The 21,926-nt window shown below is 27.1% G+C and overlaps 1 protein-coding gene across 1 annotated transcript; it reads right to left on the bottom strand.

Annotated features, from left to right (window-relative positions):
* Positions 1-1,043: 1,043 nt before the first annotated feature.
* On the bottom strand, positions 1,044-21,072 carry LOC107163447 (intermembrane lipid transfer protein VPS13A-like). Its single transcript, XM_089225982.1, is given in 57 exon segments — positions 1,044-1,700; positions 1,803-1,929; positions 1,989-2,128; positions 2,187-2,250; positions 2,308-2,428; positions 2,495-2,666; positions 2,735-2,915; positions 2,974-3,164; positions 3,764-3,926; positions 4,000-4,142; positions 4,321-4,455; positions 4,519-4,698; positions 4,759-4,941; positions 5,022-5,219; positions 5,221-5,307; positions 5,382-5,528; positions 5,588-5,713; positions 5,779-6,129; positions 6,203-6,634; positions 6,713-6,833; positions 6,930-7,141; positions 7,205-7,356; positions 7,423-7,550; positions 7,723-7,787; positions 9,938-10,176; positions 10,265-10,371; positions 10,438-10,537; positions 10,863-11,013; positions 11,073-11,158; positions 11,234-11,570; positions 11,641-11,772; positions 11,872-12,083; positions 12,157-12,479; positions 12,560-12,726; positions 12,819-13,160; positions 13,231-13,569; positions 13,663-13,839; positions 13,909-14,022; positions 14,093-14,276; positions 14,343-14,485; positions 14,556-14,795; positions 14,853-14,988; positions 15,395-15,534; positions 15,622-15,908; positions 16,058-16,224; positions 16,302-16,510; positions 16,577-16,689; positions 16,749-16,964; positions 17,028-17,250; positions 17,304-17,448; positions 17,517-17,642; positions 19,632-19,806; positions 19,877-20,076; positions 20,143-20,314; positions 20,462-20,588; positions 20,662-20,769; positions 20,830-21,072. Coding segments are annotated over 57 exon segments (10,038 nt in total). The 5' UTR covers positions 20,971-21,072; the 3' UTR covers positions 1,044-1,559.
* Between the last annotated feature and the right edge of the window lie 854 nt (positions 21,073-21,926).

The raw sequence follows: 21,926 nt of genomic DNA, 5'->3' as shown, positions 1-21,926 counted from the left end.
ACCCTCGCGCCTTGGACGCGGCGGCAACGAAGAAGAGAGCGTTGTTGTAGTAATATAAAATAATTATCGTTCCGGAAGGGGACTGAAGTAGGCAGATATCACCAAGTCGACCGGGAAATGAAAACAATATGGCACATTGGCTGTTGAAAACAATATTGTTTCGTTGGCCGTTTATTTATAGCCCACTGATGTTCGCAGTCGATGAATACCACATAATATTATTTTTAATACCTCGCATCATTATTATAAATATCTAGATACATAATAATATGTTATAATATGACACATTTTTATTATTGTCGTTATTACCGTTACATATTGGTAGTTGACAAGAAAATGATAAATCGTGCAGTCCCTAAAACGTGTTATTGAAATACGACGCGACGTAAATTATTATTCGTTCGGTGTAGATCATATAGCGAAATTATTACCACATAACCCATTTATACCTAAAGTCTTCATGTTAAGCACGTGCTCGCCTTTAAGACCTATATACGACCGTATTCAATCAATTATTTAGGTCGCAACAATGAAACTTTTGGAAAATTATTAAATAAAAAATACATCACCTGGTTATGTTATATAGAAATATCTAATAATATGTAGTTACAAGATATTTATAACAATAATATTATTATCATGTTCACATACGTATACAATGCAAGCTACACACTAGAGTAGTGAAATTGCCTATATTAAACGCCGTCCTTCGTTTAGCTATTGAATACTATCTACATATTGTCAACTACAATGGTCACAAAATATATATGACATACGAGTGTTAGGATGTGTGAACAGTTCGAGGTAATCAATGTCCTCATTTTTTTTATTTAATGCGTGTTCTATGTTTTGATTTACATTAACTATGAAAATTAAATTTGATAATCTCGTGTACAGTGTAAGAATAATACATACCAGTCAAGATTGTTTAATATTACCAATCAAAGTAATCCAACTCAATCCAATGCATTAGAATAATTATAAAAAAATATTTGCAGCAATGATAAAAAGTACTACATTAAGGAATAAATAATGTTACCAAGTAGAGAAGAATATTTTATAGTTTATTTATCATATGCAGGTATATGTTATATTATAATATATTTATTTTTGAATCAAGTAACAACAATCATTTGAAAATTAATCAAATTATTTAAAGTTACTGTTTACTATTGACTTATAATTTATAAGATGTAGAATATAGATAGTTATGGATTTTCTTCAATACTTTAATATTCAATACAAAAAGGATATACATCCGTACATAATAGTTCATCAAGTTTAGGTAGTTAATTACACACATAAATATTTGACTACTATCAATTTTAAATTATAGTTTATTATAGTTTATAGTTTATAGATTATAGTTTTTATTATATTTTTTGACCAAGTATATTATGAAAAACAATAATAGTAAATTACTTTGGATTATTCATGCCTATATTGTTATACTATTCAACGGCAATCAACGTTGATATCATTAAATCATTTCATGTACCTAAGAAGTTATTCTTAACTATATTCTAATATATTATTTGTGTATACGTTTTGATTATAACTTATAAATTAAGAGGTTTATCCTCATATCCTAAAACCATAACTTGTTGAATTTTATTCTTAATCCATTTCAAAGTCGTTTTGTCGTTGTATTCGATACATTTCTCATCTCCATGAAAAAAATAACTCGAATGATGTTCATCCTATGCCAAAAAAAAAAATGAGTATTCAAAACTTTAAAATCGTTATTTAAAAAAAAAAAATGTTATATATTATGTTAATAGTACATTCGCTCCGCCACTTACTTGCCGAACTTTGAAGCTTAATTTATTTTCTTCAACTGTTGGTACATCTATGATGTTATCAACATAAATACTCCATTCGATTTCCCACGGTCCCTTAGTACGATATTTTTCGGCCAAAATTACTCGTCTAAAATAATATTTAAATCAGTAAAAAAAAAAAAAATGTCAATACTAAATTTTACATACCTTAATGTAATAAGTAGGACTTTTTTTCCTTCTGGAAGAAAACTAACGTGTGCCCAATAACCATCATTTGATAGAGAACGACTCAACATTTTAAACAAATGTAGACCGACAGCTTCATACATAGAATAGCTTTTCATTCCCTAAAACATTTATTTTATTTATTTATTTATTTAAATATTATTAATTTACACAACAAACCATTGGATTGACATATCTTGGAATTCGTGTTCGCATCACTACCTCTTCGCCTGACTCAATAATTCTAAAATCACACAATATATTTTGTGAATACATTCGCAAGTAATGTAGTTTATAATACCTTTTAACTCCATCATAAGCCATTGACACCTTGTCGGAAACGTTTGATTTTGACAGAACTGCCAGTAAGTTCCGACCAGGACCTCTGAAAAACGACTCTGCAGCACTCTCGTCCTCTCCACCTTGATATTCCATATTAAATGAATAATCACGATGTAATCTATGTAAACATTACAAATAATACTCACCAACATGAGGTCTTTGTATTGCACCAGACATAGATAACAAAACAGACATTTCTGTTCCTTTGTGAGCAGAAATCATCTGTTCAGGAAATGTTTCCTCAAAATTCCATTTTTCTTCACTTTCAATGAACCTAAACGAACCTTGTACTTCTTCGACAAAAGGTCCTAAGTATTCCTGCATTAGTAAAAATAAAATAAAATTATTGGTATAAAGTGTTGAAGAATGCGTAATTTTCTGCTTACCTCGAAGTTAATTTTTTCAGCATCAATCTCGTTCATTTCGTAAATATTTTCCAATACATCCAAATTAAAAATAGAAACATGGCATTGTTTTAATAATTGCCGAGCATAATATTTTAATCCGTAGCTAAACATTGAGTTAAATGATTCTTTATAAAGTCCTTTTCGTGTTAAGCCAGTCACACTAAAATATTTGAATAAAGAATTAATATAAATTACATCGAACAATTACCAAATCATACTTGAGATTTACGGCTTTTATGTCATTTAAACGGTTCGAATGGCCATCAAGTACATACAAAAGAGAATCTGTTGTAAAACTATTGGAACTCTTCAACGGGCTGAGTTCGGGTACTTTAGCCGAAAAACTTAATTGTACATTAAATGGAGAACAATGAAAATACTCAGCAAACACCTTACCAGGTTTTCTTCCCTAAAATATATTCATTGATAAAATCATAAAAATAATATAACTACTAAATACGTAATATCCGAACTACCTGTAAGAATAAACTGAAAATTTACTGGACTATGATAGCATGGTATTTTCTGTATTATATAGAAGAAATATGGTTTTTCGTAATTTTTAAAATTAATATAAATATACTAATTAATTTCTAACGCAATACATTAGCACCACTACACAGAGGTATTATTAATTTAATATATGTGGTAAACTGGCAAAAAAAATCTCGTTAATGCGAGAAAAATGATTATAATTCAATAATACATAAAACATATCTAATATACCATAATAATTATTAACTATAAGTAAGAACTAAATTATATAATAATAACAATAATATTAATATATAATTTAATACCTATTATTTCATAACGTAATATTTTTATCATTTATTTTCGACTGTATTTTCTCTCGAAACAAAATTGATTTTATTTTTTATTTAATGGAAATAATTATCTAAAGTAAAAATATGCAACATCAGTGGTAATCTGATAAATTATCAACCAATACAGGTAATTTGGATATTATACTCAATAATCTATTCAATTAAATGTCCTTATCCTTACCGGTGGTATATTAGGTGCATGAAGTGAACTTACATCTTGTCTAAATCTCGCATCTAATGGGCATTCAAAAACTGCAAGGAATGGTGATAAAGTTTTATGCATACAAACCACAAATGTTCTATCGAGTTGTACGGTAAAATCTTGAAGACTTATATCAAAATATCTAAATTTATTTAAAAAATGTAGTGAATATTTTACTTTCGTAATTAATTAGAAATGGTATAAGTTTAACACACTTGTAAACGTCGTAATGATTAGAAATTGTTGTTTTAGTATATGATATTTCCAAAAATGATTTATAACATCGAGGAGATGTCTTACACATAGGTGTTTGATACAATGCAGTTTTAAATGTACAATCCGATAACTGATTGTCCAACTATAAAATTTTAATAACATGCAAAACAAATTTATATTATATAATTTATGTATAAATATAATTTGTTTTTTTAATCTCTACCAATACTGATACTTATATGAGCCTACTACACATATTTTATTATTATACAAGTATTATAGAAATATTTGATTTGAATATAAATAAATTCTAACTGTACTTGTATTCTATGAATTTTGAAGGACACGGTAGTATTTTTTGAAGTCATTTTGCATCGAACCCGTGCAGCAGGATTATACGAACGACGAAGTTGTCCAAAAAACGGTCTTATCATTTGCATTTTGTCAAAATCCACCTTTGTAAAACATTTATTTAAAACATGTGTTGAAAGTTTAAAATATGTTAAATACTTTCTTACGTGGACATAATCTTTTAAATGTGCTTTTTTATTATCGCTTTTCCACATATCTTCTAACCAACATGCGAGTTCAACTGTAAAAGATTTCCAAATATTTCCTACCCTCACCATCCATTCAGAAGTAGAATCTGTTAAACTAAAATAGGCAATTTCCTCTGTGTGGACACCATGAGAAGTGCTCTGAAATATATAAATTATGAAAAAACCAATAACTTAAAATGTTAAGCATAGGTATAATACCAAAGATAATCCCAGTCCTTCCATGGATACAATTAAGTCAATACTAGATTTATTATTTTCAATTTTTTTACGAGCAGCTGACGCTGCTTTTTCATCTTGAGTAAAAAGCAATACTCTTTGACCTGCGGCATCCATATAACTTACCCAGTAAACCACAACCTTAGCTTTTTTGGTTCGAGGTAACTAAATCAAATCATTAATCAATCGAAATATTAAAAAATATAAAACAAAAATATTCTCAATATTTATTCAAAATGTTTTACTCTAATAGGTGGCCCTCCGTCAGAATCTGAATCACTCGTATCACTTGTATCGGGTGATTCAAGATGTTGATTTGTTATTAATTTAATAAAATTTAAGTTAATATTTGCAATTTCTGCTGGTTTGATTTGACAGAAACTTATCTTTTTTTGACCAAATCCATCTTTTTCAAACTCAGCTACATAACTTTTGTTTTTTTTTGCTATACGCATTCCAGTAAAGCACACGTTCTTCAGTAGGATCATCCCAAGTATACAAAAGGGATTGATTAGGACTTAGTAATGTTACCTATACATTAATTAGAAATTTGTTAATCGTTTATATAATACTATAATAACACAAATAAAAGAATATTCACATACTTGGCCCAAATTTTTTTGATGAATTTTTAGGAAAATGTCATCACACATATTGTCAACTCTTACTGGAGCATCATTTTGATGGAATTTGTGAAAACTTATTAAAAACGGATTTTCACCACCACCTGTTATTTTAACTACAAGAGCTCGCTAAAAAAAAAAAAAAATTATTTTCTTAATTTATATAACCTTAGTATTGTTATTTTTACTCCTTTATCCATTCTAAGAACAGTATGCTGTTCTTTAATAATTGAAAAATGTTGTGATCCAGATTTGCTATCTCGAAGTTTAACAAACATCCTCATTGAATCAGTCTCAGGCCAAAATGGTAATGTCTTCAATAAAATTAACATAATATCATTACCTATTAAGATTATTTGTGTATTTACTTTGGTAATACCTGTCCTTGTAAAATGTCTGTCCATAAATCTGCGTCTTGATTGTCCTCCATGAACCGTAAACTTCTGTTGGAACTATTTACTACAGAGAAATTTGGTAAAAATGTGACGATCGTAGTTAAATGAGGACATAAGTGAGATAAAACTGGCTTCATTAAAATTCTGTATTTTTTTTGTCGTTCTTTATCTTTACAAATTACAAGTCCCGGGCAATAAACCGTGTCCATTGAAAATGCTGAAGACCAATTTGAGTGGTACGCCCTAAGTTTAATGCATCTCTTTTTTAAGCGTTTGTATGAAAACAAAATCGGTTCTTCAGTGTGTGATTCATACACAATATCTGATCGAGAACCCTAGAATATAAAATAGTACCTATTGATCCACATGTCACTTTTAAACTTCGCTATAGATAAATTTATACATTACCCTTAATTGTAATGGTAATCCTGTTTTATTTACAATCCAATATGGTGAATGTATAAAAATACGACAAGAGTCTTCATTCGTAATTTTTATTGCGATTTTTAAATGTTTATTACCGCCGTCAGTGTCATGTTCAGTACTCATGTTTACAGTTTTTTCGTTTATATCTTTTCGCAAGTTAAAGCTTCCGGACCACGATATACCAAGATAAGATGGTACAATTAAATCTGTTTTTAAAACCTTATTTGTAATATTTAACATGTAAACATCAATTTTCTCGGAAGCCTCAATATGATGCTTGAAATTTGGAAAACTGAATTCTATAGCAAACGGGAGAAAATTATGTATGATGACTGGAGGAACTGCTCTTAATGTATAATTTGGCACTGTTCTAGAAGCACGGCTAAACACTGGTACTCCTTCTTCACAAACGACCTAAATATAAGTTATGACTAATATTATATAACACTATTAAACACATAATAATTAGATTAAGTATGTTCGTATTCTCACTCGAATAGAAAAATTTGGTTGTTCATCAACTTTAGAAGTGACACATAATAATTCTTTTGCACAACTGGTATCAACGGACAAATCTGGCCACCAAACACCACTATCACTCACAAGATAATTCCTAAAATAATTATTTTACAAAATTGTATTTATAAGTAGGTACAATAGCTTTTTCATTATAACTTATAAATATATAATATACTATTCTATAACTTACTGCAAATTAGCAGGAGATAAGAACAGTTTTGAATGATATGCTAAAGCTATTGGGACATTAAAAACTGATCCTGCTTCAAGAATTGCCAAAGTACATATTGATTCAAATGGATTGTCAGACTCTTCTACAACTCCAGAATCCATTTCAAAAGTATCTATTGCTTCTGTACGGTTATAATGGATCATCAAAGGGTATGATGTGTCATTTTTCAACTGAAATATAAATCAGTCGTTATAAAATAATTAAAAAATAAAATAATTTATAAAGTTGTATACCATCAGAGGTGATCTTATTGTTATTATGTGACTCAGCTTTTTTGATACTACAGACACCATAATCCAATACCGTGTATCATTTTTTATCGGAGAAAGAGCATGTAATTTATTGCTTGTACGTTTAGGACAAACCACAATCAAATCATCAAAACCTAAACATTTTATTTGATAAGAATACATACTTTTTTTCCATAAAACAATTAATTAGCTTATTATACCTTCAACTTTTATGTTAAGTTGATAATCAGTAATTTTCTTGTAGATAATTTCACTAGAATTGTCATCAATGTTATCATAATTCTTTTTTTTTGTTAAATTATTTACAAAAGTACAATCGTTGGACATGCTAGAACATAAAAAGTATAATTTTACTTGTTAAAATACCAAATTCATAAGTCAGAATAATCTGATATATTATAGTTATATTACACACTAATATTTCCTAAATATGCAATTTTACTATTATGTACTTTAAAAAATAATTCCATTCGACTCTTTCATTCTTTATTACTTTTTACCTTTGTCTAGATATTGAAGATGTTCTAGAACCATCAATTGCTTCTAATATTTGTTCTAATCCTCGCTGAAATAAAAAAAAAACATGAATTAGATTAATTTTTGTAAATTATAAACTTTAATAATTAATCAAACTAAAATTTGTATAAAATGGTTTAATGAACAAGTTAATAATGATAAGGTATAAAAAAAATCTTTAGTCTTTTAATATCATTGTATTTCAATAAGTTGATTCCATTCTGTTGTAAACTACTTAAAATAAATCTTATAAATCAAAAAAATATAAATACAATAAAAAAATACAAGTTTTAACTGATTAATTTAAATAAATATTATTTATTTTATTTCATTTCATTTCCATACTAAAATATATCAAAATAATAAAATGTATTCTATGTAAGAAGGTAATGATATATTTTAGGCAATAAGATCTATGTTATCTAGGTTTTTAATAATAACAATGATGATTAACTATTAAGATTATTATTATATTAAGTTTAAGTAGAGTGCAGTTAATAATGAATATACATATATGTACACGACAGTCGAATTAAATGAACAAAACAACTAAATTTAAAATTAAAATATACAAAAAACCTTAAGGGTGTCCTTAAATAATATTCTTTCCTACCTTTAAATTGTACAAGATAATTCACTTTAATATTAAAAATAATATGTTAAAATAGATTATACTTGATGTAAAGTTTGTTATTTGAGCGATATAAAATGGATACCGCAGTACCACACATGTTAGAATAAAGTTAAGTTATACGTTAAGTTAAATATGCTTTGACAATCACAAAAGTTAGGAGTACCTATTATCTCAATTGCAATTACTTTAACTGCTCAACAACAAGAAAGTATAATGTAAAAATGTTATGTATCTATTTAAAAATTAATCATGGACAAAGTAGAAAAATATCTTGTTATAGGTACAGTTATTTGTAAGCACAACATTTATTTCCAGAATTACAACCCCTTTAAATGCACCAAAATTATTTAATATTATAACTCATTTAACATTTTATTTTTCTTAAATCAGATATTGAATGCTAAGATGAACTGGGCAGGTTATATATAGTATGGTATGATATTCACAAAAATTTAAATAAGTGGCTACTGAAATGAAACTTCTAAAGCTGGTATTACACTGGTTTGATTGATAAAAAAATGTACTTTGATATTTACTGATGTACAACACGTATCAAATCTGTGTAATATCAGCTAACAGTGATTTTGATTTTGATTGATTTTGTTTCAATAAATTTGCTAAACTATATTGCATATAAAATTAAAGATTTACACATAATAATATTGATAGTTAAGTAATGTTTAATAATTGAGATATTTTGTACAGACATTTGATTAGATAATGATACCTACTGATATTACCTTAGTTTAATTTTAATAATTAAAAAACCGATTCTAAAAAATAAATATATACTTCAAGCATAACAATTTTATAAAACTTTTGGGGGTGGAGTGGCCGAGCGGACTAAGGCGTCTGTTGCCATGCACGCAGTCGCTGGTTCGAACCTCGGTCACGGGCGGCATCGCTCTTTGGGCATTACGCGGTGTCTGGAGAGAGAGGCCGTCGCCCCCCAAACGGGCATGGCAGAAACCTACGGGTGCCCATTAAAAATTCTGCCAAAATACCCACGTGTTTAAAACCTACAGTACCTTCCCCTACAGTTCCCCCAGGCTAATGACCTCAGTTATCGAAGCCTTAACCCTAAAAAAAAATTTATAAAAAGTTATAACCATTTTAATACATTATATTTTAACTAAATGAGCATTAAATGGTAATTTTTTTCTTCCATTTTTAGATTATCTTAAAAATTCTATATTTTCAAAGTTGTAATTAATAAATGGTGTAACTAAGAAAATATAATATGTATAGTGCAATAATAAGATAATATTATAGAATATTTTTTTAATCATTATAATTATTTAAATTATTTATAATTTATAAAAAATACAACTTAAATTATAACGTACAAATATAAACTCTTATGCAATGAAATTTTTATACAAATTCTTAATAATTAAAATAAATTATAATAGTTTAGTAAGTTTACTATTACTATATAAACAAAATTATTTAAATTAATCGGATATTTGCAGATGTAACATTTACCATCTGAATTTTTTCTTCAGTAATTATTGATTTTTAATTACCTAACATACAAACATAGCAAAATATATATTATTATTTACCTCAGTTTTTTGATATAACATAACAATAGATCTCACTGCAAGATCATTAACAAGAACAAAACTTTCTGTTGAATCACAATCATCAGATTTTGGATTATACAACGATTTTATAAGCGTGTCAATAACAGATAAATTAGCTGGAGTAAATGATACTTCTAGTCTTTCTGTTTCAATAAGTATATATGTTGATGTTTCCAGTTCTTCAGAATCATTTTCTAAACCAGAATCACTAGAGTAACCTTAAAAAATCCCAATGTCAAAAATAAGTAATAACTCAATCAAATTACCAATAATAAATTATTAAAAATATTTATTTATAAAAATTACTAATTTTTTTCTTTAAAATCTTTTCTTGATTAATATTTCTGGACTCCTGTTCAGCTCCACTTTCATCACTTGAATCTGAATTTGTTAAGTCTTCATCACTAAATTCACTGTTCAAAATTTATTCAAATTAAATTCTACGTCTTTTAAATTATTTTTCATATCATTTCACATACTCGGATATTAAATGTGTAACAGCTTTAGCTAATTTATCCATAACTCCTGTTTCCTGATCAGAATCTGAGTCATCAGAGTACCATTTTTCAAGTGAAGTTTCTATAATATGTATTTATTTTTTATATAACAAATAATTAATAATTAATTTCATTGAGGCATAGACAAGTTAGCAAGTACTGCAACTGCTTGTGCTCTCGATGGTAGTGTATGTCACACTAGTGTCACAAGAAAGTTTATAAATTTATAATATAAACTTTAGTCTATAATGATAAATTTCTCTGAACTACAGTGATTAATAAGTGAGTATAATTGTGAAGTGCAGCAAAAATCTGTTTTTAAAACTTTAAAATTATCTTTGTGCTCCACAGATTGTCTTAATATGTTCTTATATTTATTAGATAAAAATTAACATTATGATAATCACCCCTTGACTTCACTGTTTTTCTAATAAATTTCATTTCAGCTTCACTTTCATCATCTGAACTTTCACTCTCGCCTTCCACAATAGATTGGTGAGATGATTGTACCATGTCTCCAAAATCCATGTTTTTTATATTGAATTTTCCCAAGAAACCCTATTAAAAATATTTTTACCATATGATTATATATTTTTTTAATATTTCAGTATACATACTTTCAATTTTATATTCCAAGGCTCAATAAAAGGTTCCCAAACACTCAAATTACAATTAAAGTATGATGCTTTTAAATTTAGACCCCCTATAAATAAAATATATAGGTGATAAAATATAATTATATACAATCATATAGCTCAAAAACTTTGATGTACATTACCATTTAAATGAAACTGATCTGACCAATCTTTTACTTGAATTTTTAATGATGATTTTAACATGATCATAGGAATGTCCTCTAAATCTAGTTCTTCTAATTCTAGAAATATGTTTATGTCTTGTACATAGAGCTCAAGATTTTCTGATTTCACATCCATAGTATCAGAAAACTTTGATTGAAAAAATGAAAAAAATGTTCCTTTAGGTAACACTTTGTTAGGGACACGACTGGGTACTATGGATTTTGGAGTCCATAAATCATCATTTTTAAACTCCCAATAAGATGATCTATCAAAATCAGGATCTTCTTCATAATTAAAATCAATGAAATCAATTGCCTTTTAAACAAATTCATATATTAATTATTACTTTATACAGTTTTGAAAAAATTGAAAAATATTTACGTACATTGAGAATAATGTGAATAGTACTAGTTGATAAATGTACATTTAAGGGACTAGAACGAATTAAAATTTCAATGGCATCACGGTCACCTGATTTTAAAGTTCTTGAAAACTCAATGTCACATGGATGCAAAACCTATGAAGACCAAAAATTAGAAATAACACATATTAAATGCATTAATGAAATCACTATCATAGATCATAATATAGTATATACAATACACAACACACATACCATCTTTTCGGCTCTTCTTTTTTTCGACACTGCTAAAATATGAAAATTTGATAATGAACAAACAAGTCTCTCTTCATGTCCTGGATGACGACCATAATCTAAAAGAAACTCTGTTCGACATAAAAGTACTTGATCTCGAATATCTAATTCTTCTACTCCAGAAGGCAATATTGCTATTTCAGGACGACCAAAACGAACAGATACAGTTAAAGCTAAATAGAAAAAAAATTTCATTGGTTAATAGTTCTACAAATTTATATTAGTATAATTATTTATTTGTTTTACCTGACTGCTTTTCAATATTCATTGATTTTCTGTCTACTGATCGCTTTTCATATGGGTATTTTCTATGACTATCAAGATTGATCGTCGGAGACGCTAAGGTTCTATCAGTATTTTTACTTTTTATTGGTAAAGAGTCCAATACAAATTGTGTTAATTCCACAACAAATGGAATAGATAAATTCAATCTAGTTTTATCCAAATGAATATGGATTGTTCTATCACCTGAATAGGTTTTTTCAAAAGATAAATCAAATAATGGTGGAGTTGATACAGATATATGTACTTCATTAGATGAATCTGATGGACCAACAGGTTCAAAAATCCTAAAAAAGAGCTTAATTTGTAAAAGTTTTGTGAAAAGTTTTAATATCATTAAAACATTAAATCATTAAATATTACTAACATTTTTTCAGATTTGTTAAGCCTCCTGGTATCTTCTAACATACATCTTTGTACTGTAGTATTTGAAACTACTCTATTGTCTGAAAACATATCTATCTTAATATTTATTTCATCCACATCAAATCTGCACAATGAATGATTTATATCTCTGATCGGAGAACTTAATATCTGAAAATGTTTTTAGTTTTAAAATAGTTAAATATTCTATTAATCTATTATTGAAATAAATCTATGTATATTATATTATATATTATATTTACTTCATCTGAATTTGCAAAAAGTGCAATTTGGACACCATCTATTGAAAATTTGAAATCAATTTCATGAATAGAGGTTTTGTGATTGAAAAACACTTGAATTTTTTTTAGATCTTGATCTTCCTTCAAGTTCCCATAAATTTGTGGCATCTTCATACAGAATATTTCTACAATAAATTCACCATTATCAAAATTGTCTGCCCAAACTTGTAAGAATATTGCAAAATCTTTCTGTCCCAGATTAATTTGAATATTGTCAATTCCCCCATTCATCCAATATAAAAGTTTGTTTGTAGCATTTCTTTTAATATTTAAACGAATTCCAAAAGATTCGACTATTGGTTCCTATAAAAAATATAAAATTAATTATTTTATTGTATGATAATTTCTAATTTTTAATTAGCTATTGAGGTACTTGTGTAACGAGTGTTCCATCTAATGTCATAATAGCTCTAGATACACTAATTGCATCCCAATTAGCTAAAATATTATCAACAATGTCTAGATTGTCATAATCTTTTTTTGATTGTTCTTTAAAAAAGTTTTCTACTGTAAGATCTCCCAAACTGCATAAAATAACATTGGGAGAGGTAGAATTCTGTGGGAATAATATCACAGGAAAATGTATACATATCGACAGATGCATTTTGCTCTTCCATCCATTTCGAAAATCAGGAGTAAACAGATGAAAAACTTCACGTAGACGCCGACCAAAATCAACAAGTTCTTCAGTAATAATTGGATCTATAAAAAACTAAATCAAAAAGAATAATTAATTAAATAATAAGTTTAGAAATGTATGATATTATTAAAGTTATTATTTTTTTATTTTTTATTAAATGCATACTTGAAAATCTAGTAAAACACTGCATAAAACTGTTATGTGTACTTGTCCTACATATAACTTTATACTTCCATCTGATTTTACGTCATCTGTCTGTGCTTCAATGTTTGTTTTATAAAGTCTGGGGTTATGTCGTACATATTTGAATTCCAAAAGCTTATCTTCGTCTGTATATAGTAGCTATAAAATATTTTTATTCATGTACCAATTTGAATATTTATTTTAAATACACATTGAAATTATATTTACCTTAGGATACAAAGTAGTTTGAGATAAATCATCAATGCTCATCTGCATTACATAAAATCTAAATACCATACGATCATTTGCTTTAAACGTGCAATCACTTTCTAAGCCACCCACCTAATTTAAACATGCACATTAGTGAATATTATATAGTACTATTTAAGAACTCAGGTTAAGAAAAATTTACCTTGACAAACAAAAATTCAAATTCAGTATCACAAATTAACATTAGAAAATTTGAAATTCTAGCAGAATAACTAAACTTTGTGGCTCCTTGTGGCACAGGTGGATCATTGTTAGAAAAATAATTGCTCACACAATTTTGAATATTTTCAGTTGATAAAGATGAAAAAATACGCCTATTACCAATTCTGAAGAAAATATTTTTTTTTAATATGGTCAAAAATATATTGTTCTGCTAAGATTAAAAAACTCACTTTTGTGTAATATAGTGCATATATTTGTAAAATGTTATGAATGAAGTTCTATGAAACACACATGATACTTGATTTAAATCTAATACAAGAGACTTTTCTACGCTGTGGAAATGACTTTTAAAATCAGGACAGTCAGCTTTTACCTAAAAAAAATTTACTCAATTATTATAGGAGTATGTACCTATGAGAATTATTATATAAATACTTTCATACTTTTCTGTAAAGTAAATTAGTAGATTCTTGTACCAAACAATTGGATGTTATTGAAAATAATTGAACGGTTTGACCATTTTTGCAAATATGTTGTAAATCAGATAAAATAATTGATCCAATTGACATTTGTACAGCTGGCCCATACTCCATAATTGCCAAATCACAACAAAAACGTTTAAATGTCAAATTCAAAAAAGAATTTTCTACTATCTCGTTTGAACAATATAAATTAATAGAAATCTAGAGGAAAAAAATTATTAATTAACAAAGATACATTTTAAATTGAAAAAAAATTACTTCTCCAATAACACATCTAAAAAGAGATGTTATAGAATTATTTGGTGACACATTGTCATCAAAACCTGGTAAATCGACTGTACGCGCCCACAGTTCAGCAAATTCCTCATCACTAATTTCTGATGACACGATGCTTCTATAAAAATAATAATACAATTTAGTTATTTATATTTAACAAAACAATTCTGGTACCTATAAAATTCAGTAAGTATACCAATATTTTTTAAATACATCAAAAAAGTAAGTCCAATTTAAGTTTTGGAGCTAGAGTGCAGTGTACTGTGCTGTGACCGTGCTGTGACCGTGTCCCATACCTAATTAATCCTTATAAAACAAATTTGTTGTTTTTAAGAAAATAAATAGGATAAGCATGCCTAAAAAAATCACCCTGTGTGTTACATATGTGATATGTCTATACACTGGCTATACACCTGTGGCCACAACTTGCATGTACTTAAAAATTCCTAACTTCATTTACTGTAAAGTAAAAATTATATCTTACCTAAGCATTGTTTAACTAGCCTAATATTTTGATAACTTACCTTTTATCTACAGCCTTAAATGCTTTTTTTACTTCGGCTCTTTCCTCAGTTGATCTGGTACTAATGCCCTTAAATTGTTGATACAATGCCAATGTGGATTTCAATTCTTGTAATTCTTCTATCTTTTGATGCAAATTTATCTTTTTGATCAGATAAATTTTAAATTGAAAAAAGCTATATTATTACAGTTATATTGCAAAAATTAATTAGATGTTTAGATCACAAACCATATCTAATGCGTAAACTTCATCATCATCGCTAAAATGTTTTTTTAATGTTGCTGAAGAAACATGGTTTATAGGTATTGGTGTATTTTCAATGAAATCTAAAATGGAATTAACCTTTTGATCAGATAAGTTGAACCTAGCACTTAGTACAGATATATTAATTTTTCTTTTTGCCAATTGTTTATATTCTGGTCTTATGCTATTCGATACAACAATTTGTGTAACAGTTTTTCCCAAAAGGTGCAATGATGAATCCATTTCATTTTTTAAACTTCTCCAATCATTTCCTAAAAACCACAATACACATCATATACACTCATATTCGTAACTTTTAATGATTTAACCATGGTATGTAGAACACCTTAAAATTATAACATTTAAGTTACCAAATTGTATACTACTTTAAAGTTTGTGGTAGTTAAATAAAAATATTAACCTGAATTACAAAATATTAATTGAAATCCATCAATATCAATATGGTATCGATCATATAGTTTTTCCTCCATTTCCATTTGTGTGACATCATCTAAACAAATGGTTTCCGGTTGTAAGTCGCTTTTGATTTTGAGCCCACCAAAATCGATCACCATTATATTTTCACCCCTATCATTAGAATACATTATAATTTATAATAAGTATAATTTTATTAATTTCAAATATCAAATTAAAATATTACTTACCTTTGAATAGAGCCAAATTCTGGTATTACAATATATGGTAATTGAAGATCAATGTTTAAAAGAATTTTTCTGAACTTTGATTCTGGTCTGTTTGGATTAAATAGTTTTCCAAACATTTTAGAAATTGTCTTTGAAAACTTTTCAATAGTAGATTCAATGTTTATTTTTTGATTGTAATAAAAGAAACTAAGTAACGCAGATATAGCAAACTATATAAGAAAAAAAAAATCCAGACAATAGGTATAAGAATAATAAATACTGAATTGAAAACCTACTTCATGATAAACAACTTCCACGGATTCTGATGTTATATTCAATCCATAATCTGCTTCTGAATTGAGTGGATTCTTTTCAAAATCAATACTCAAAAAATATTTTGATGAATTTCCTAGTGTTTTTACACATCATATAATAATTAAATTTTAACTTTAATTATAAAATATTTACCTCTCATTGCACATGTATCAATTATCGGGACCAAACTATACTCAACAGAAGCTTCAACATTTATGCTTTCAACTCTTGTAGATATTTTGTACGCTTTACCGGATGGTCTAGTTTCAAGACTGCTCATTAAATGGCCAATTGTGATTACCATTAATTCATTGGAACCACTTATTAAACTAACTAGGCAGTTAGCTATTGTTAAATTTATTTTATGTTCTAAACAAATTAATTTCTTTTACTGTATAAATAATTAATAATTATTGTAGTCATCCACTATACCAATATATTGTTTAGGCTTATCATATTTGAGTGTATCTGATCCGCCAGTTTTACACAGTAGATCATTAAGTCGATCTTTTTCTGATTGACTCAGTAAATTCCAAAATGTTTTAGATTTATCGGATGTTAAACATAGGCGATACCTGGGCTTAGCATTTATTGGACCCCACCATTTTGACTGAGATTCTTGAATTGTAACACTTTCTGGATTCTCTTCACAAAGCTATTTAAATTACATTTAATAAAACTTCTTGAAAATAAAATTAACTATCAAACCTCAATTTTAGCATGTTCTCGCGCTAAAACTAAATTAAAAATATCCAATTCATCTTCCTGCATTTGCAAATCTATTTTTAACTCAGTATCATTTGGATTTACAAGAACTTTTTTGTACACATTTATGTAACTCTTATAATTTTTCCTGAAACACATATGTTATTTATAATGACATAAATTTTATTTTATTTATTTATTTAAACAATTATTTACCTATGCATTTTAATTTTGTTCCACAAGAATGTAACTCTTTGTCGTAAAACACACTTATAAGCATATATCCACCAACTTTTAATATCTTTTAATACAGTATTTGTAGGTCGAATATCCCGAAATAATCTATAATAGACAAAAATAAAGCCAATTAAATTAAGTCAAGTTAAAATGTTTCTAGTTCTTATTTTACAGTCCACTAAAAGTTACATATTTTAATTGTTATAAATATAATCTATTAGCTTTGTAAATTTTAAATAAATTATGTTCTATTATATAATGATGTATATTGTTAAATTTTCTGTTTAACGTTATATTATTATTGTCAATTAGTAATTACCTTTTTGCTGTTTTTTTAAAGTTAATACATTATTTTTTATGTACATGGTGCAACTAAAAGATTTAATGAATGAAAAATTAAAAATGTGTACTAGTGTTCGTATGGAAAAAAATATGAAAATTATATGGACAATTAAAGATTTACTTTGGCTAAAAAATTCCCAAAAATAATGTCTTGATTCAATTAACTCAACATTTAAAAATATTAATATTTTAAAAATCAACCACTCAACTTAAATAAATGTTTTACCATTAATATATTTCTATAAATCTAACTGTTTCGACAAAATTTTTAAAATATGTGTATGTTTTTAAATATTTTATATCATCAACATTTTTAAGTTTTTTACTTTAAAATGGCAACAGAAATTTTAATTTTATGTTCCAAAACAGACTATTTTTCTAAGTATTTATTTTTTATAATTTATTGGGAAATGTGGTTACTGGGTGGCTTATTTTAACAAGTTTTCATTTTCTTTGTTAATTTTAGCCCAAATTTTTATTTTTCCTCAAGATACAGATCGTATATATCTTTTAGAAATAAAAAATAAAAATGTATTAATTTTTTTAAGACATACAAAATCTGTAATACCTTTAACGGCTTTAACACAATAAGAGTAAGTGGTGATACAACAAGAAAAAAATTGTTGAATTTTAGAGCAGGTACCTAATAAGAAGCCACCCATGAGTGGCACTTGACTGGGAGTTGTTTAATTATTTAATTAATCTATATTGGTATTTTTATAAGTACATAAAAATCTAATTTTGGACTATTAATAAATTAGTTCTAAGTATTTAAAGTATAGATAGTCAAGTGGAGCATAATGCAGTTACGCCGGAAATTGTTGGTCCACTACTCCGCTCGACAAAACTACTTTTTTTGCGTATGGCGCCCTTAGATAATAATAAATAAAAATAAATAAATAATAATAATTTATTATCTATGATGGCACCATGTTCGAGAGTAGGCTCGAAGGCCTACTTTAGACGCCCTACTTTGACAGATTTTTTAATTGGCCACCTGTAGGTTTCTGCCATACCCGGTTGAGAGATGGCGATCTCGTCCCCTAAACAGTTGCCTGTCCAGAAAGAGATGCCACCGTCACCAAGATTCGAACTGTCGACGATGCACATTATCAAAACTATCAATAAGTTATAACTCATAAGCTACTCGTCCTAAATTTAATTTTTATATACATATCGAAATACTTAGAAAATATTCTGCTTTGGAATATGAAATTAAATTATCATTTTATTATTCAGTAAAGCAAAAAAAAAAAAAAAATTGAGGGTTAAAAACATTAAAAATTATATAGGTTGGTACCTTTATTTTTTTATGTTGTTTTTAACGACTAAACACCGTCCAAAAAAAAAAATGTTACCAATATTTATAATTTTTAAAATAAAGAGTGTTCAAAGATAAAAAAGTTATCTGGTTTATAAAAATAAAAATTAAATACCGATTGAAAAAAACAAAAGTTATTTGTCAGGTCATACCTGTTATACCTTGTACAATATATACATATTACAAGGTTTATATGGTATATTTATATTAATATTTTTGTTCTATACAACTTCTTACATTTAATTTTTGTATATTTATCTGTTAAATTGGGCTTCCGCCAATTTTATTGCATTATAAATATATAGTACCTATCTATTATTAGTATTATTATTACTATAATATTAATGCAATTATTTTTTCTTGTAATATCTATTGTAATACATTTGATAGATATCTTATATTATATATTTATCTATTATGAATTTATTAACCTATTAATCTCTGCTAATTTCATAAATTCTGCAGTTTCCACCAATGCAACAAATTGTTTTCTAGACATTTGTAAAGCTGCGTCCTGGAGAACAAAGTCAACAAGTAATTTAGGAACTCTGACTTCATTTGACTTGTTGACAATAATTTTGATTTTTAATACGACTGGTTTCAATACTAATTAAACAAAAAAAGTAGTTGAAAATAACTTACCTATACAGATAATATAGGTAGATCTAATACTCACTGAATTCCAAAGGTTCTTCATTTATATTAAAGTTATTAAGACCTGATCGCATTTTATCCTGCCAATCTGATACCATAGTTTTATTAGTATACAATAAAGTTGAACACATTGTATTACAATAAAATGAAGCAGAATCAATTTTGACAATTTGATACACCGAAGTCTGCCCATTTTGTTGTGACAAAATTGGCTTCCACTTGCTGAAATTAAAAGATAACTAAATCATAAAGGTTCATATTTTTTCAATAAAGCAAATAATCTAAAACCTGTTAGTTGTTTCCAGTGAAATTGTTTGTATACATAGACCTAAGGCTCTAGGAGAATCTGCATTAGTTATTGAATCTTCAAATCGAATATGAATACCTCTAATATATATTTGCAAATTATTCATAACAGTTGTTATAAGGGTTTCAAGAAACCCGCCATTTTCCATTGAACCTAATTATATGTATTCATAAAATTAATTTTTCGTTAATATAAGATATTAGGTACCTTGTACCTATAGTTAAAAGATACCTATAAACCTGCTACAAAGTTAAAATTCTATATCTAAAAGGAACTAATTAATATAATATTCATACTAACCATTTCCGAATATTGATAAATTGTCGATACTCTCTAAAATTCTTTTCTTCGCAGCTCTCGCTAAACGTTTTTCCAACTCTGTGTCCCATTCTCTATCGATTACTTGCCCCGCGACTATGAATATTTCCTAAAAATTAATCATTTTAAAATTCAGTTTAATGATAATAATGCGAGTTTAAATTTTAATAATATTTTAATACTTCGATTTTTATAACTACTGGTTGGCTTGAAAGCCCATTCCATGGTATGTTCACATTGAATTTTCCTATTGATCCAGCTTTCACTTCTATAGGCAGTCCAAGTTCGTACTAAAATCGAATACGATCATAATATTTTTATTTAAATATGAATAAATGTAAACACCTTACCAAAGCTTCAGTTTTTAACTTCAAATTTGACAAAAAAACATTCCCTCCGAATATGCCTACATTCAAGTTTTCTAAGTCCAAATCTTCGATATACTTACCCAAGTATCTGTTCAGTAACGATGCAACAATACCCTCAAACATGGCTTAAGGATATTTGCATAAAATACCGATTTTATTTTACTCTTTTACGTACATATTGTATTCAAATGATTGCAAGCGAAAAGCTTCCGTATGGAAGTCAGGACTAATGCATGTGGTGAACCCTAGCGAGAAGCTTTGAAAGTTCGGGCATTATTGATCCATTTAAACACGTGGGAACGGGCGCGTTGACGTCATTCGGAATCGGAACTAATATGTAGCTAATATAGAGATTTCAAAAATACAAAAATAAATCTGCTAAAACTACTTCAAAAACTTTATCATAAATAAAACATTTGTTAATATCTATATGTATTTAAGTGTATTAAGCTAATATATATTAACAATGAATAATGAATTGCAGTAACTTTTAAGGTTTAATCAACAAGTTAAAATTGTTGACATATTTAAAAAAATAAGTTTGTATTTAATAATATTCACCATTACTGTTTATTTTACATAAAAATGTGTTTTTACAGATTGAAAATGTTGAAAAATAATGATTCCTTTAAATTAATATTGTATAAGCTAGCAATACATACATAGGTACCTACTAAAATTAGTATAGAATTATATTTAATCAAAAAATATCGGTACCATTTGTCATTTAAATATCATTCAAATTATTTTTGAATAATTTTAATAAAATAACTTATATGTTAAAGTAACATTTTTCATTTTTAATCTATAATCTATAATATACAGATATTTTGTACCCGTATATAATTTTTATGTATTGATACATTTTTGAAATATAAATAAAAACGCAATGACGTTGTTTATGATTATTGAGGACCACTTGACTACCTACGGCCTTGGTTTGATGCATATATAGTACGAGAAACATCAATATTAATTCATATTAAAATTTAAAATAATATAGCTATGTCATCAACAATTACTGGTTAAATACAAAAATTATTATTAAATACTAGAGAATATTATTTAAGTTTTATAAC

Source organism: Diuraphis noxia, unplaced genomic scaffold (genome assembly GCF_037042655.1).
Source record: "Diuraphis noxia isolate RWA-SAM2 unplaced genomic scaffold, SU_Dnox_SAM2 contig0004, whole genome shotgun sequence".
Classification (NCBI taxonomy): Eukaryota; Metazoa; Arthropoda; class Insecta; order Hemiptera; family Aphididae; genus Diuraphis; species Diuraphis noxia.
The sequence above is the reverse complement of the archived record's forward strand: the minus strand, read 5'-3'. Positions and strand labels throughout refer to the sequence as shown.